The sequence below is a fragment of the Tachypleus tridentatus genome, chromosome 2, assembly GCF_004210375.1.
Source record: "Tachypleus tridentatus isolate NWPU-2018 chromosome 2, ASM421037v1, whole genome shotgun sequence".
NCBI lineage: Eukaryota > Metazoa > Arthropoda > Merostomata > Xiphosura > Limulidae > Tachypleus > Tachypleus tridentatus.
In genome coordinates, this window is record NC_134826.1 from 146,318,371 (window position 1) to 146,333,807 (window position 15,437).

At 32.7% G+C, this 15,437-nt stretch overlaps 1 protein-coding gene across 3 annotated transcripts in view; it reads right to left on the reverse strand.

Moving 5' to 3' along the window:
* Nucleotides 1–106: 106 nt before the first annotated feature.
* LOC143245314 (long-chain fatty acid transport protein 4-like) overlaps nucleotides 107–15,437 on the reverse strand; it is a 42,348-nt gene continuing 27,017 nt past the window's right edge. For all 3 annotated transcript variants that reach the window (XM_076491510.1, XM_076491511.1, XM_076491512.1), the window contains 6 exons: nucleotides 15,206–15,398; nucleotides 14,161–14,304; nucleotides 8,665–8,802; nucleotides 6,860–7,024; nucleotides 5,076–5,222; nucleotides 107–1,618 (listed from right to left, as the gene is read on the reverse strand). In XM_076491510.1, the coding sequence (XP_076347625.1) occupies nucleotides 1,461–1,618; nucleotides 5,076–5,222; nucleotides 6,860–7,024; nucleotides 8,665–8,802; nucleotides 14,161–14,304; nucleotides 15,206–15,398 (945 nt within the window). In that variant the 3' untranslated portion in view covers nucleotides 107–1,460. The remainder of the gene's footprint in view (nucleotides 1,619–5,075; nucleotides 5,223–6,859; nucleotides 7,025–8,664; nucleotides 8,803–14,160; nucleotides 14,305–15,205; nucleotides 15,399–15,437) is intronic.

The following is a 15,437-nucleotide window of genomic DNA, read 5'->3' on the forward strand; positions in this document are numbered from 1 at the left end:
TGCATGCATTCATGTAAATAAACCTATTATAATTAATCAGGAAATGACTTGTTTTAAGGCTGGGAAGTTTCAGATCTATTTCTTTGCACATATAACTTTTGAAAAGTTTAAAGAAATAACAAACTTAAGTTTTTATTATATCAGTATTCATATATGATACATTATAAAGTAATTTTTAGTGCAAAACTGACAAAAACCATGGATAGTTAATAAATATTTTTAGTTGACTGCTACTTATATCACTACCAAGCCTTTTGTATGTACTTTATCCAGAATACTCATGACTAATATACATGTGTGTGTGTGTATTTATAATTAATATATCTTCAAGAAATGTAATACTCATTTCTAATGTTAGAGATCAAGAGATCTTGTGACTTAAGTAAATCAGCTAAAAATACTTAGGCCTTACTCATGTTCATCATTAGCATTTCTCTTTTCTGTATCAACAAATTTTGTTTCAAACTTGAAACAGTAACCACAATTAAGAATATCAATGTTTTTAGTAAAATAAAATATAGTAAAAATACTGGCAAAAAGGGACAGCAAAACCACATAACAAATTACATAAATAATTTATGGAATATAAATACACTAGTCTGGCATCTAAACGTTTAATACTTTATGTACTTCTGATTTGTTTAAGAAAACAAACAAGTTTAAAATATACATTTTAAGAGGAAGGAGATGAAAGATTGACACTAATATAGAGCAATCAAGGATCTATTAGTGGAATGATGGAATACTCAATTGTATAAATTAATATAAAAATAAAATCTAATCAATATTTACTTCAAAACACTTAACGTTAAACACTCCAGATTGTGTAACGTTTGGACATTATCACATCATGTAAAAGTAACAGTTTAAAACAAATTATGCAAGAATCAAAGATCTGGTACTTTCAGTAAAAACTATACAACTGCATGATCCAATCACATGTTGAAAACAGATGGAAATTCCTGATGACAAGAAACCCACTTGAAACAAAACTGTATCTCAGTTGTTAATTACAAAGATGACCTAGGAAGGTTGAAACATTGTTCACTCCTTATCAAGGAAAGTGTTAATACCCATACCAGCTGTTCTGAGATTAATGGAAAAAACATGCACCATAACACAATGTACATATATTATTTATGTATATACACACACACATGTGCAAGTTAAAAAAATAATTATATATTTTTGTTAAACTTCCGATTTATATTTTACACGTTTAACAGAAAGTAAATATAAAAAAGTTTTCCTATTATTAAAATTAACAATATTTTTATATATTCTTTAACTCAAAGGAACTAGGTAAATAAAACTGGTTCAGTAGGACTTCCATTAAACTATTAATAACAAAAATGTTGAAGTCTAAAACAAACTTACATGCCAACTTTCACATACCATGCAACACACACTTCACTATAGATTAATGTGTAAACTTTTTTTGTATGTGTTAACATGATTATTTAAATCCGTATTTTTCCAGATATAATCTTTTCGTAAACATCTTGATCCAGTGGCGTGTACTTTACAGTGTTCATGTCAAGGTAATACAAAGGATCCTTTACCCTGTTCATGTCATATCCTTCTTGTTGTAAATTAACTTTCTTCAATTTGTATGTACCTTACAGAAGAAAAAAAAAGAAAAATTAGTTCTCTCCCAAACTTGAAAACAAATGGTTGTTTACACTTTAAAAATGTCTTGTTGCAGCTTCAACTGAATTATTTTGGAATTTTAAAGGTGACTTACTAGAACTTAATTGTACTCTTAAATTTATAGTGGGTTTGGTTTGAATTTCATGCAAAGCTACATGAGGGCTATCTGTACTAGTTGTCCCTAATTTTGCATTCCAAGAGTACAGGGAAGGCAGCTAATGATTATCACCCACTGCCAACTCTTGGGCTACTCTTTTACCAACGAATAATGGGATTGACCTCACATTATAATGTCCCCATGGCTGAAAGGGGCGAGCATGTTTGATGGGACTCGCGACCCTCAGATTACGAGTGGAGTGCCTTAAACACCTGGCCATACCATGCCTATTTATATCGAAAAGAAAAAAGATATGTCTCAAATTTTTCACAAAAATAAATACTTAAGAGGAATACTTAATTTACTGATACAATGCTAGTTATTTAAAGTTTACACATTTGGTAATTTCAAAAACATGGTCATAACTGTTATACCTCTAAGTCCATCCTTTTCAATGCAAATCACTACTGGTAGGATTGACACAAGTGTTAATGTGATAGCAATAGATGAATAAATAATTCTCTGTTGGACTACAGAACAATAAGGTTTTGTTTTACTTGCTATTCTAAGGAGTTACAGCAGAACTGTTCTCAGTGAGCTAGTGGACTGTCAGAACAGTAAGGTTTTGTTTTACTTGTTATTCTAAGGAGTTACAGCAGAACTGTTCTCAGTGAGCTAGTGGACTGTCAGAACAGTAAGGTTTTGTTTTACTTGTTATTCTAAGGAGTTACAGCAGAACTGTTCTCAGTGAACTAGTGGACTGTCAGAACAATAAGGTTTTGTTTTACTTGTTATTCTAAGGAGTTACAGCAGAACTGTTCTCAGTGAACTAGTGGAATGTCAGAACAATAAGGTTTTGTTTTACTTGTTATTCTAAGGAGTTACAGCAGAACTGTTCTCAGTGAGCTAGTGGAATGTCAGAACAATAAGGTTTTGTTTTACTTGTTATTCTAAGGAGTTACAGCAGAACTGTTCTCAGTGAACTAGTGGACTGTCAGAACAATAAGGTTTTGTTTGACTTGTTATTCTAAGGAGTTACAGCAGAACTGTTCTCAGTGAGCTAGTGGACTGTCAGAACAGTAAGGTTTTGTTTTACTTGTTATTCTAAGGAGTTACAGCAGAACTGTTCTCAGTGAGCTAGTGGACTGTCAGAACAATAAGGTTTTGTTTTACTTGTTATTCTAAGGAGTTACAGCAGAACTGTTCTCAGTGAGCTAGTGGACTGTCAGAACAATAAGGTTTTGTTTTACTTGTTATTCTAAGGAATTACAGCAGAACTGTTCTCAGTGAGCTAGTGGAATGTCAGAACAATAAGGTTTTGTTTTACTTGTTATTCTAAGGAGTTACAGCAGAACTGTTCTCAGTGAACTAGTGGACTGTCAGAACAATAAGGTTTTGTTTGACTTGTTATTCTAAGGAGTTACAGCAGAACTGTTCTCAGTGAGCTAGTGGACTGTCAGAACAGTAAGGTTTTGTTTTACTTGTTATTCTAAGGAATTACAGCAGAACTGTTCTCAGTAAGCTAGTGGACTGTCAGAACAGTAAGGTTTTGTTTTACTTGTCATTGTAAGGAGTTACAGCAGAACTGTTCTCAGTGAGCTAGTGGACTGTCAGAGCACAATAAGGTTTTGTTTTACTTGCTATTCTAAGGAGTTACAGCAGAACTGTTCTCAGTGAGCTAGTGGACTGTCAGAACAATAAGGTTTTGTTTAACTTGTTATTCTAAGGAGTTACAGCAGAACTGTTCTCAGTGAGCTAGTGGACTGTCAGAACAATAAGGTTTTGTTTAACTTGTTATTCTAAGGAGTTACAGCAGAACTGTTCTCAGTGAGCTAGTGGACTGTCAGAACAATAAGGTTTTGTTTTACTTGTTATTCTAAGGAGTTACAGCAGAACTGTTCTCAGTGAGCTAGTGGACTGTCAGAACAATAAGGTTTTGTTTTACTTGTTATTCTAAGGAGTTACAGCAGAACTGTTCTCAGTGAGCTAGTGGACTGTCAGAACAATAAGGTTTTGTTTTACTTGCTATTCTAAGGAGTTACAGCAGAACTGTTCTCAGTGAGCTAGTGAACTGTCAGAACAATAAGGTTTTGTTTTACTTGCTATTCTAAGGAGTTACAGCAGAACTGTTCTCAGTGAGCTAGTGAACTGTCAGAACAATAAGGTTTTGTTTTACTTGTTATTCTAAGGAGTTACAGCAGAACTGTTCTCAGTGAGCTAGTGGGACTGTCAGAGCAATAAGGTTTTGTTTTACTTGTTATTCTAAGGAGTTACAGCAGAACTGTTCTCAGTGAGCTAGTGGACTGTCAGAGCAATAAGGTTTTGTTTTACTTGTTATTCTAAGGAGTTACAGCAGAACTGTTCTCAGTGAGCTAGTGGACTGTCAGAAAGCAGAACTGTTCTCAGTAAGGTTTTGTTTTACTTGTTATTCTAAGGAATTACAGCAGAACTGTTCTCAGTAAGCTAGTGGACTGTCAGAACAGTAAGGTTTTGTTTTACTTGTTATTCTAAGGAATTACAGCAGAACTGTTCTCAGTGAGCTAGTGGACTGTCAGAACAGTAAGGTTTTGTTTTACTTGTTATTCTCAGGAGTTACAGCAGAACTGTTCTCAGTAAGCTAGTGGACTGTCAGAACAGTAAGGTTTTGTTTTACTTGTTATTCTAAGGAATTACAGCAGAACTGTTCTCAGTGAGCTAGTGGACTGTCAGAGCAATAAGGTTTTGTTTTACTTGTTATTCTAAGGAGTTACAGCAGAACTGTTCTCAGTAAGCTAGTGGACTGTCAGAACAATAAGGTTTTGTTTTACTTGTTATTCTCAGGAGTTACAGCAGAACTGTTCTCAGTGAGCTAGTGGACTGTCAGAACAATAAGGTTTTGTTTTACTTGCTATTCTAAGCAGTTACAGCAGAACTGTTCTCAGTGAGCTACTCTACCCCTGTGACTTAAAGACTAATTTATAAGTTATTGGTTGCTAATTACAGAAATGGAAAAACGTATACAGTAAGTCGTACTTGTTTAAAGGTTTATAAATTTAACAAGACTTTCATATGTTTCCCTTCTTTTACAAATAATAAAATAAGTAATCTATATAAATAAATGTAAATATAAGTGTGTATCTGTTCCTTACATGTCTCCACAGTTATTGGTGATTCAGCATTACAGTCAACACAATGATACAGGATGACACGAAGGGGGTGACAACCTTTCATTTAAAACCATCCTATACAAGTGTGGCTTATGTTTTAACTATTAAAATCAAAAATGTCTTTTCTAAACAGTGGTTGAAGTTTCAGTAAATAAATGGTAGTGGAAAAAAACGAACAGTACCTGTGCTATCCAAGTTATTCACAACACGTAAAAATATTGGCACAGCATACAATGGTAGGAACTTTTTCAGGTTTTGTGCCAAAGTATTAAAGTCTATAGCACATTTACTGTCACTGATAGCACCCATTCCAGCTTTTCCTTCAGTACCTGGAGAAAGAGGTATTCCCTATAATTACTGACCACATAAAGAAAATCAAAACAATAAATATACCATTCCTTCTACATTGTATGTAGCCCAGTTTTAAATAAAAACTAACTACACTTCACCAAAATGATTTTGCCATTATTTAATTTAAAACTAATAAAAAAGTAAATTCAAGAAGAATTGCTTAAAAAGATTTAAATGCTAATTAATTATATATATAGTTAAATAATGTATAACCAATTTATTAATCACAAAATTTAATTCATCATACAACATCAAGCTTGGTTTCATTAAATCGTTCATAAATTATGGAGATTGGAATGTTTATTGAAAGAAAGATATTTCATTTAGCATTACAAGCTAACTATTTAACTACATGTTATTTTTATTGCTTTTCTGGCTGCAGATACTGAAATGGAAAACTTAAATGTGGAACAACTGCCACTAATGTACAGTTTTAACCGTTTTTCACACATGAGACTGATGTTAAACCTAACAGTTCACACATATTGGGACCCACTTTTGTAAAAATGTCCCAATAAATACATTCTCTTCTATAACGTATCTTTGTTTGTCAGTCCTTTGGTTCAACATTATTATGCTAGGTCTAGTTGAGTAATACCATTAAATGTATGGAGATGCTGTTATGTCACTCTCTGGAACAGGATTTCTGAAATGTGTGGGTCACAAGCACTCCAGAAAATATTTAATTTTTCTGTAAAATTTGGAGAAGAGAATGACTATGCTGTGACACTATTTAATAAAAAATAAAATAAACATTATAACAATTCTTCATAAAACATTACATTTTAATAACTCTTCGAATTGGAAATTTCCTTAATAGTGCAACAGACGAGCGTAATTGACTGAAAGATGTGGAAACACTACATCCAGCAAGTCTTTAACTATACTTGGAGCTCAGGAACACAAAGTGTTGTTTCAACACTATCCATTTTATTACTGAAAACTTTAATAAATCAGTTACACTTTTTGGACAATCTTTATGTTCCAGTAAAGATGGAACTTCTTAGGTTTCTAGATGAAGGATTATGCCATGAAAAAGGTTCATGTACAACAGTAATAGGTCTTAAACATGGCATGGAATTTATTTTAAATTACTTGTTTCATTATAAATTTGTTTTAATATACGTGAGCATGTTCATATAGGTTATTGAGCAGTTATAAGTTATTTAAATTAAAGTGAACATAAACCTACAATATACACTTATAATTTAAAACTTATACAGGAATTAATATTGACAGTATTCAATACTCACAATGCCTGTCAACAAAACAAAAGAACTTTCATCCATGTATCATTTTTGGTCTCAGACAGTTAGAATGAAACCTTACGTTACCTTAGTAGTAAACCATACCTATATACTTTACCTGTATGTATAAATGGAAATAATATTCCACTTACTTGTGAAATGCTAAAAACTTTAATTTTAAGATAATACAGCCTCTCAAGTAGATAAGCAATGTTGTTGACACATAGTAAGGATGGTATTTTCACACAATACTGAATCACTGTTGTATTAAACTGAAAGTTTACTTACTATAAAAAAAGTCACGTAATTATAGTTAGCGTGTAACATACGTTACAGTTTCTGTTGTTCCAAACGTAAAGAGCAATTACCTGGAATTTCTACTCCATAGACTACGCAGTCTGTAAACCCAAGAACTTGGCTTATGGCAGCTTCTACTTCCATTGTAGAAACATTTTCTCCTTTCCAGCGGAAAGTGTCACCTGTCCTATCCTTAAAGTAGATATAGCCATTCTCATCCATCACCATTAGATCTCCTGGTGAATAGAACTTTATTCTCAGTGATGTCGAGAAAACCCACTTGTAGAGAAATAAATATGCAAAAACGGCTCACATATTTTTTATATGTGAAATATTTTCTCAACCCAAATGAGCCATTTTTGCATATATAGAACTTTATTCTTCTGTAACAAGTTTACGTGAAAAGTAACTTTCCTTATTACATTACGTTCTGTTAAAAATTGAACAAACACTTTGATGATAGAAAATAATCAATGAAAACCCATAAAAGAAAAATTCCCACCTCGTATATTTTACATGACATGGTCTGTACCACAAACGTTTTAAAATAAAGTTAAATACAGATTGTCATTTCTACCTTCTTACAGCAACTGGTGTAGCATTATATTTATAAACCAGACAGGTCAGAATCGTTATGCATTAACTTAAATGACAGAATTCTTCTATCATTAGTGTGATAATTACACAAATTCTTTTAGTTACCAAATCTAACATTTATCATCAAAATCTAACAGTTTCAAGTTTTAATCAATATATTTAACATTTGAAAAGTTTTCAAATAAGAAAAATTGTATTAAAATGTGATCAAATCTTCTTTACTGAAAGTTCACACACTATGTACATATATTTTAAAACATTACAACAAAATATAACATATAGAACCAGACATTATAGTGACAAATACAGTAAGTGCAAAATCAATATAAATAACAGCCAAATGTCTGTCTGTCACTTTCTACATCTCCTGAGCAGTTAATAGGAGAAAAAGAAATTATCTATAAGATGCTTCTTTTTCAAAATACATTACAGGAAAAAAGCATGAATAAAAAAGTGCATAGAGAGAGAAAAATATTTAAGTGTATATTTCATTTTTACTTTTTTATATTTGTATTGGTATTATATATATGCAAGACTTTTATATCATGTAGAATAAATCAAGTTGAACCGAGTTTTATCCTATGAAAATTCCTATAGAAATGCCAACTGTCAAAAAACACCAACTTTGATAGAGGACTTTCCTTGCACTCAGTAAAACGACAAGGAATGGTGACATCCAGCTGAAAAAAAATCCCTGCTGCTACTCACCTAACCTGAGCTCTCTATTGTGTTGGATGCATCCATTGTATGAAATCAAAACCAATTTTCCAACAATGCAATGCAGTAGTCTCCTTTGTTTAAAAACAAACACAATGAAATTTTTCTTATTAAAATAAAACACAGTAAAGACAAAAAAAAAAAAATGGGACATTACACGTTGCTATCATTCAAATCATTGTGCTGACTGGAAATTTTATTTTTCTTCATCACTGTTTTAAAAAAATTATTATTGAATTGTTTTAATGGGCTTCTGCTTGTATTGTCATATTTTTCATGATCTTAAAATGATTTCAATGTGCACATTAACAAGTCTTAAAAATAGGTTGATCTTTTAAGATTTGTATAGATAATTTGACCTTATAGCAACACTAACTACTATAGATTGATGAAAATATGAACTATAGGACAGATGTGATTGACAGAATTATACTTCTAAGTTTAATTCAGTGAACAACATTTAAATCTTTTTTTGTGTTTATCACAATATGACTGAAAAAGAAACCTTCACTCACAAGAAAATTATTCTTCAACAACTTAAATAATTAAGAAAAACTAATACCTGACAAAAATGCTAAATCCCCCATGCTGAAAACATTCTTGGCAACTTTCATCGTTGTTGCTTGTTCGTTCACGTAACCATCAAAGTTGCGGACAGGGTCATTTTTTATTATCTTGCCAACAAACTCGCCTGGTTCTCCTTCAAAGATTAAAAAGTTAAAAAAATATTAAAAATAGGGCCAAGAAAAAATTTATCTAACATCACTTATTAAAATAAATTTTTAAAAAAATCAAACACTTAGTATTTCAGTTGACACTGTTAAACATTTTATGATAATTGTGGACATTATTTAATTAAAGATAGGTTATCCAGCAATATAAAACTAATATCTTCTGGAGATACATGCACTTGGATATTTTTATGATTCTAATGCAATTCAGGTAACAATGACTCCACAACCATCTCCACCTATATCTCGTATCTGGTAAATTCATTATGCAAGTTACCTCGTACAATGAGCTCAATCTGTTTTCCTTAATGCACTTACTTCATAATTTAATAACTAAATTAGTAAAAACTTTTGATTCCTTATAAAGTATGTAATTGTTTACTTTTATATGGTATCTGACTAGTCATTATCTTAACTAGGAGAAATAGTTCTTGTGGAAGACTACTGTCCAACAGTATAGATTCATACACCTTCAACAACATTCACCATTCATTACATTGTGGAAATGTTTATTATGCATCTCAAAGAGGCAAGACGTGCAAATATTGGCTCTGTTAATTTCGCAAAGTTTTCTAATCTCTAATTTTTCTTAGTAGGAGATACCTGAGGACTACCAAAAACAATGACAGCCTGAAATTAAAGCAAGACCAGAGGTACCACCAGATTGGCTGGACAAAATCTTGTTCCTAAAGGATGTTGGAATATTCCATTGACAACATGGCCTCGGACCACACCTCAACAAAAGACTTCATGGATGCTAACAATTGAACAGGTGACTCTGAAATCACAACTCGAGAAGGACAATAATAAATTCATGATGGTTGAAAAAGCAGAGACAGAGGTGGTAAGTAATGTTCCTGATGGAAGTAGTAAGATGGTAACAAGAAAATACCAACTACTGACAACAAAACACTAAATAACACCAACACTGATAAAAAAACATCCCTGTACTGATCACTGAAGGCATCCACCTACACTGCATATACCACAAGTAGTTAATGAAATAATAAAACTTTTCATTGGGTTAAATATTAACATCTGACATCTGTAAGCTCCTGATAGGAAGTGTGCCTCTTCAGTTATCTTACCCCTAGGACTACACACACACATATTAACCCCCTGGCCAAACATTGCCTTTGATGAAAACAAAGAACATCAAAACACAAGCAGCAATCGTTATCAGAGGTGTCGATTTAGACAGTAAAATAACAGAAGAACATAACGCCCCAACATACACAAACATAAAATCATAACTCATCACATCATTTAGGACAAAGCAGAAGACATCTCATAACTGTTGCCAACAGAATAATCTTCTAAAAGACAGTTGTACACTCTTTGTCAAAAATCATTACACAGAACCTGTCAAAACGCCTGCCAAACAAATTTAACAGTGCATTAAGTGCTAACACAATAAATAATACTGTACTGCTCCCCTAAACATGTTAGGTGATCCCACCAACCACAATTTTAGTTCTGATGTAAATGAAATAATTTTTTATAATATCCACATAAACAACAGAATAAACATTCCAATAACAGCTGTTTACTGTTCCCCACCTAAAAACTGATATAACAAACAGAATAAACATTCCAGTACAGCTGTTTGCTGTTCCCCACCTAAAAACTGATATAACAAACAGAATAAACATTCCAGTACAGCTGTTTGCTGTTCCCCACCTAAAAACTGATATAACAAACAGAATAAACATTCCAGTAACAGCTGTTTACTGTTCCCCACCTAAAACCGATATAACAAACAGAATAAACATTCCAGTACAGCTGTTTGCTGTTCCCCACCTAAAAACCAATATAACAAACAGAATAAACATTCCACTACAGCTGTTTACTGTTCCCCACCTAAAAACTGATATAACAAACAGAATAAAACATTCCAGTACAGCTGTTTACTGTTCCCCACCAAAAACCGATATAACAAACAGAATAAACATTCCAGTACAGGTGTTTGCTGTTCCCCACCTAAAAATTGATATAATAAACAGAATAAACATTTCAATAACAGTTACTCACTGCTCCCCATCTAATATATCATATCATCAAGAAATTAATGTTGCATTTTGGAACACTTTCATCAACTACCCTCCCCCAAGAAACAACAAGCATACATCACTCATAATATTTAAACTTCAGTATACTCTAATCACTTATTGTGATAGCACACAAGACACACACGTAATGTTGTTTGAATACATGAATGAAAATACCTCTGTAGCCACAAAGAATATCAAAGAAGTTTAGTTAGCAAGTGTCAGTGATGGTTCAGCAAATTTTGTTCAGGTGAGTTTAACCTAAAGATGGCCCCACACATTTATCATAAACAACACATACAAACACAAGATTAGCCCAAAGACTCACAATATGCATCCTAAACAACACATACAAATATTAAACAACCTTACACAAGATTAGCCCTGAGGTTCACAACATTCATCCTAAACAATACATACAAATATTAAACAACCTTACATAAGATTAGCCATAAGGTTCATAATATTCATCCTAAACAATACAAATATTAAACAACCTTCCTTCACTAAAGAATAAGTTATCTTTTGAATATTTCAAAAAAAAAAGAAGCAGCAGAGAACAGAAACAGCCTGACTTCAGCAAGAAAACTCAAAATTTTTTTTTCCAATAAGAACACAACTAAACCCATATATATACAAAGGATTAACCACTTAGGTCATATCTAATGATGATTGTGTTTTGCCTTGCAGCCAGGACACAGAACAGATATATTATTTAGCATCTGTCCTGTGAAAGTTCATCATCTCAACCACCCCTGAACAAAACACTTAGCCTGTCTCCTCCAACTTCCTTCACGGGACTCTGGCTATTATCTCTAGTTTATTTCAGTAACCATAACTTAAAACTAAATTCACTAAAACAATTAAATTTCTCAATCAGGGTTGAAGGGGAACAGAACTTGGGGGAGAGACAAAGTTTACTTTCCCTTCTTTCAAACTAAATCACTGTCATGTTTAGTTTGTTTTTTCTTTTAACATTAAATCACAGAATAGGTTTTATGGAAAACTTTCTTTGTAGACACAATTATTAAATAAAAGTGTCTTACCTTTTTCTTTTGCAACACTTAATTTTTAATAAAGAAAAACAACTTCTTTCAAGTTTGCTTTTTGATACTTTTATAACTGAAACCAATTTTAATCATTAAATCTGAAACTTGCTCCTCTCTGTTTGTAATCGTTATTGGTCAAATCTGGAACTTGCTCCTTTTGTTTGTGATTGTTGTTGGTCAAATCTGAAACTTGCTCCTCTCTATTTGTAATTGTTGTTGGTCAAATCTGAAACTTGCTCCTTTTCTATTTGTAATTGTTGTTGGTCAAATCTGAAACTTGCTCCTTTTTCTTTGTGATCGTTGTTGGTCAAATCTGAAACTTGCTCCTTTTCCTTTGTGATCGTTGTTGGTCAAATCTGAAACTTGCTCCTTTCTATTTGTGATCGTTGTTGGTCAAATCTGAAACTTGCTCCTTTCTATTTGTGATCGTTGTTGGTCAAATCTGAAACTTGCTCCTCTATTTGTAATCGTTGTTGGTCAAATCTGAAACTTGCTCCTCTATTTGTAATCATTGTTGGTCAAATCTGAAACTTGCTCCTTTTTCTTTGTGATCGTTGTTGGTCAAATCTGAAACTTGCTCCTTTTTCTTTGTAATCGTTGTTGGTCAAATCTGAAACTTGCTCCTCTCTATTTGTAATCGTTGTTGGTCAGATCTGAAACTTGCTCCTTTTTCTTTGTGATCATTGCTGGTCAGATCTGAAACTTGCTCCTTTTTCTTTGTGATCATTGTTGGTCAAGTCCGAAACTTGCTCCTCTCTATTTGTAATCGTTGTTGGTCAAGTCCGAAACTTGCTCCTCTCTATTTGTAATCGTTGTTGGTCAAATCTGAAACTTGCTCCTTTTTCTTTGTGATCGTTGTTGGTCAAATCTGAAACTTGCTCCTTTCTATTTGTAATCGTTGTTGGTCAAATCTGAAACTTGCTCCTCTCTATTTGTAATCGTTGTTGGTCAAATCTGAAACTTGCTCCTTTTTCTTTGTGATCGTTGTTGGTCAAATCTGAAACTTGCTCCTTTTTCTTTGTGATCATTGTTGGTCAGATCTGAAACTTGCTCCTTTCTATTTGTGATCGTTGTTGGTCAAGTCCGAAACTTGCTCCTTTTTCTTTGTGATCGTTGTTGGTCAAATCTGAAACTTGCTCCTTTCTATTTGTGATCGTTGTTGGTCAAATCTGAAACTTGCTCCTTTCTATTTGTGATCGTTGTTGGTCAAATCTGAAACTTGCTCCTTTTTCTTTGTAATTGTTGTTGGTCAAATCTGAAACTTGCTCCTTTCTATTTGTAATCGTTGTTGGTCAAATCTGAAACTTGCTCCTTTCTATTAGTAATCGTTGTTGGTCAAATCTGAAACTTGCTCCTTTCTATTTGTAATCGTTGTTGGTCAAATCTGAAACTTGCTCCTCTCTATTTGTGATCCTTGTTGGTCAAATCTGAAACTTGCTCCTTTCTATTTGTCATTGTTGTTGGTCAAATCTGAAACTTGCTCCTTTTTCTTTGTGATCATTGTTGGTCAGATCTGAAACTTGCTCCTTTCTATTTGTGATCGTTGTTGGTCAAATCTGAAACTTGCTCCTTTCTATTTGTAATCGTTGTTGGTCAAATCTGAAACTTGCTCCTTTATTTGTAATCGTTGTTGGTCAAATCTGAAACTTGCTCCTTTTCCTTTGTGATCATTGTTGGTCAGATCTGAAACTTGCTCCTTTCTATTTGTGATCGTTGTTGGTCAGATCTGAAACTTGCTCCTTTCTATTTGTGATCGTTGTTGGTCAGATCTGAAACTTGCTCCTTTCTATTTGTGATCATTGTTGGTCAAATCTGAAACTTGCTCCTTTTTCTTTGTGATCATTGTTGGTCAAATCTGAAACTTGCTCCTTTTGCTTGTAATCATTGTTGGTCAAATCTGAAAGTTACTCCTTGTTTGTAATCTTTGTTGGTCAAATCTGAAACAAGTTGTCTGGAAATTTCAATTGTTTAATTCAATGTATAGCTACAAAAATACCACATATTTATAAAAATATTACCCAGTTATGACTGGTGATATTCCATGAAATTGTTTCCGAGATCCAAGTTTTGGACTATACATTGCAAGCTCCATTACAATGAAATACTATCATCTATATGAATGATTATAATGTGGACTAAAACCTGTTAGTTGCTTCTCAAAAATCACATAAATATCCAAGTAAGACTTTGCTGTACTTTTGATATAGTTTTAAAATATATTTCCACCTACCAGGCTTACACTTCACACATATACCATCCTTGTTTCTTAATGGTTCTCCAGTAGCCTCATCAACCTTTATTAGAGTTACTGGATAAATTGATGGGATAATACGAGAAATGAAACCCACAGCTCCAGTAGTGTTGTTCGTGTTTACTGTAGAGATATTAAAAACTGTTAAACTTTATTCCACAAAACATAAAACACTGCCTTTTCAATGGGAGCTTTAATGAGACAAGTTTTACAATTAGTGTTCTAAAGATTACACAATTCTACCAACATGTTTACTTATGTTATTTATTAACTAATCTAGAGTTTCAAATATAATTAAATTAAACATAAATAATAAAAGTTGTGTAATTTCTTTCAGTGAGAAACAAATAAGTTAAAAAAAATTAGTCACCTATGAAACTTCACTGCAATATTTGTGTATACAAGAACATTTTTATTACAAAAACTAAAGTGCTACTGAAATATATACAAACATGATACAAAGTATGAAGGAATATGAAGACATGTTATTACTTAATGATTCCTTCCAAGTGAGTGCAATATTAAAAATATTGGCCAAACAATGTCTACGTTCGACAATGAAATTTCTGAATTATTAAAAACAACAACATTTCGGTATCTTCCCAGTTATGGAAGAAGGAGCCTGAAACAGGTGGTATCACTTTTAATATCTTAGGATGTTTCATGCTGTTATGTAAATGTTGTTTCATTTTCATATTTAAATATGAAATATCCTCTTTATGAGTGCAACCTGTTTCATGTCTCTATGCACATACGTTATATTTTGAAACTGCAGGTGGTGTATCTACACATGTTTCAATGTCTCATTTTCCATTTCCACAACTAATATTTCTCCAGGGAAACCAAAACTGTCCGTCACCTAAATATTTCATATTTCATCTCCATATTAGATTCAATTGATATTTATATCTAACTCCTAAAGATAAAAAATAATAACTATATCTATAAAAAGGGTAATAAAAAAAGATTAGATCTCTGTGAACTTTCATATAACAAGTCAGAGAAACAAAATAAGTTGACTTACTGATGTTTGTATTTCCTTCAGAAGACCCATAAAACTCTCCAACTGTCTTGATTTGAAACCTCTTGCAAAAACTTGACCACAGAGTTGGACGGAGGCCATTTCCTATAACAGTAGAAACTCTGTGCTGTCTCTGTTCAGGTTGAACTGGTTGAGCCATCAAATATCGACATGTTTCTCCGATATACTGGGCAACCTTAATGTTAAAAAATAAGTTATCTCATTCATCAAAAAT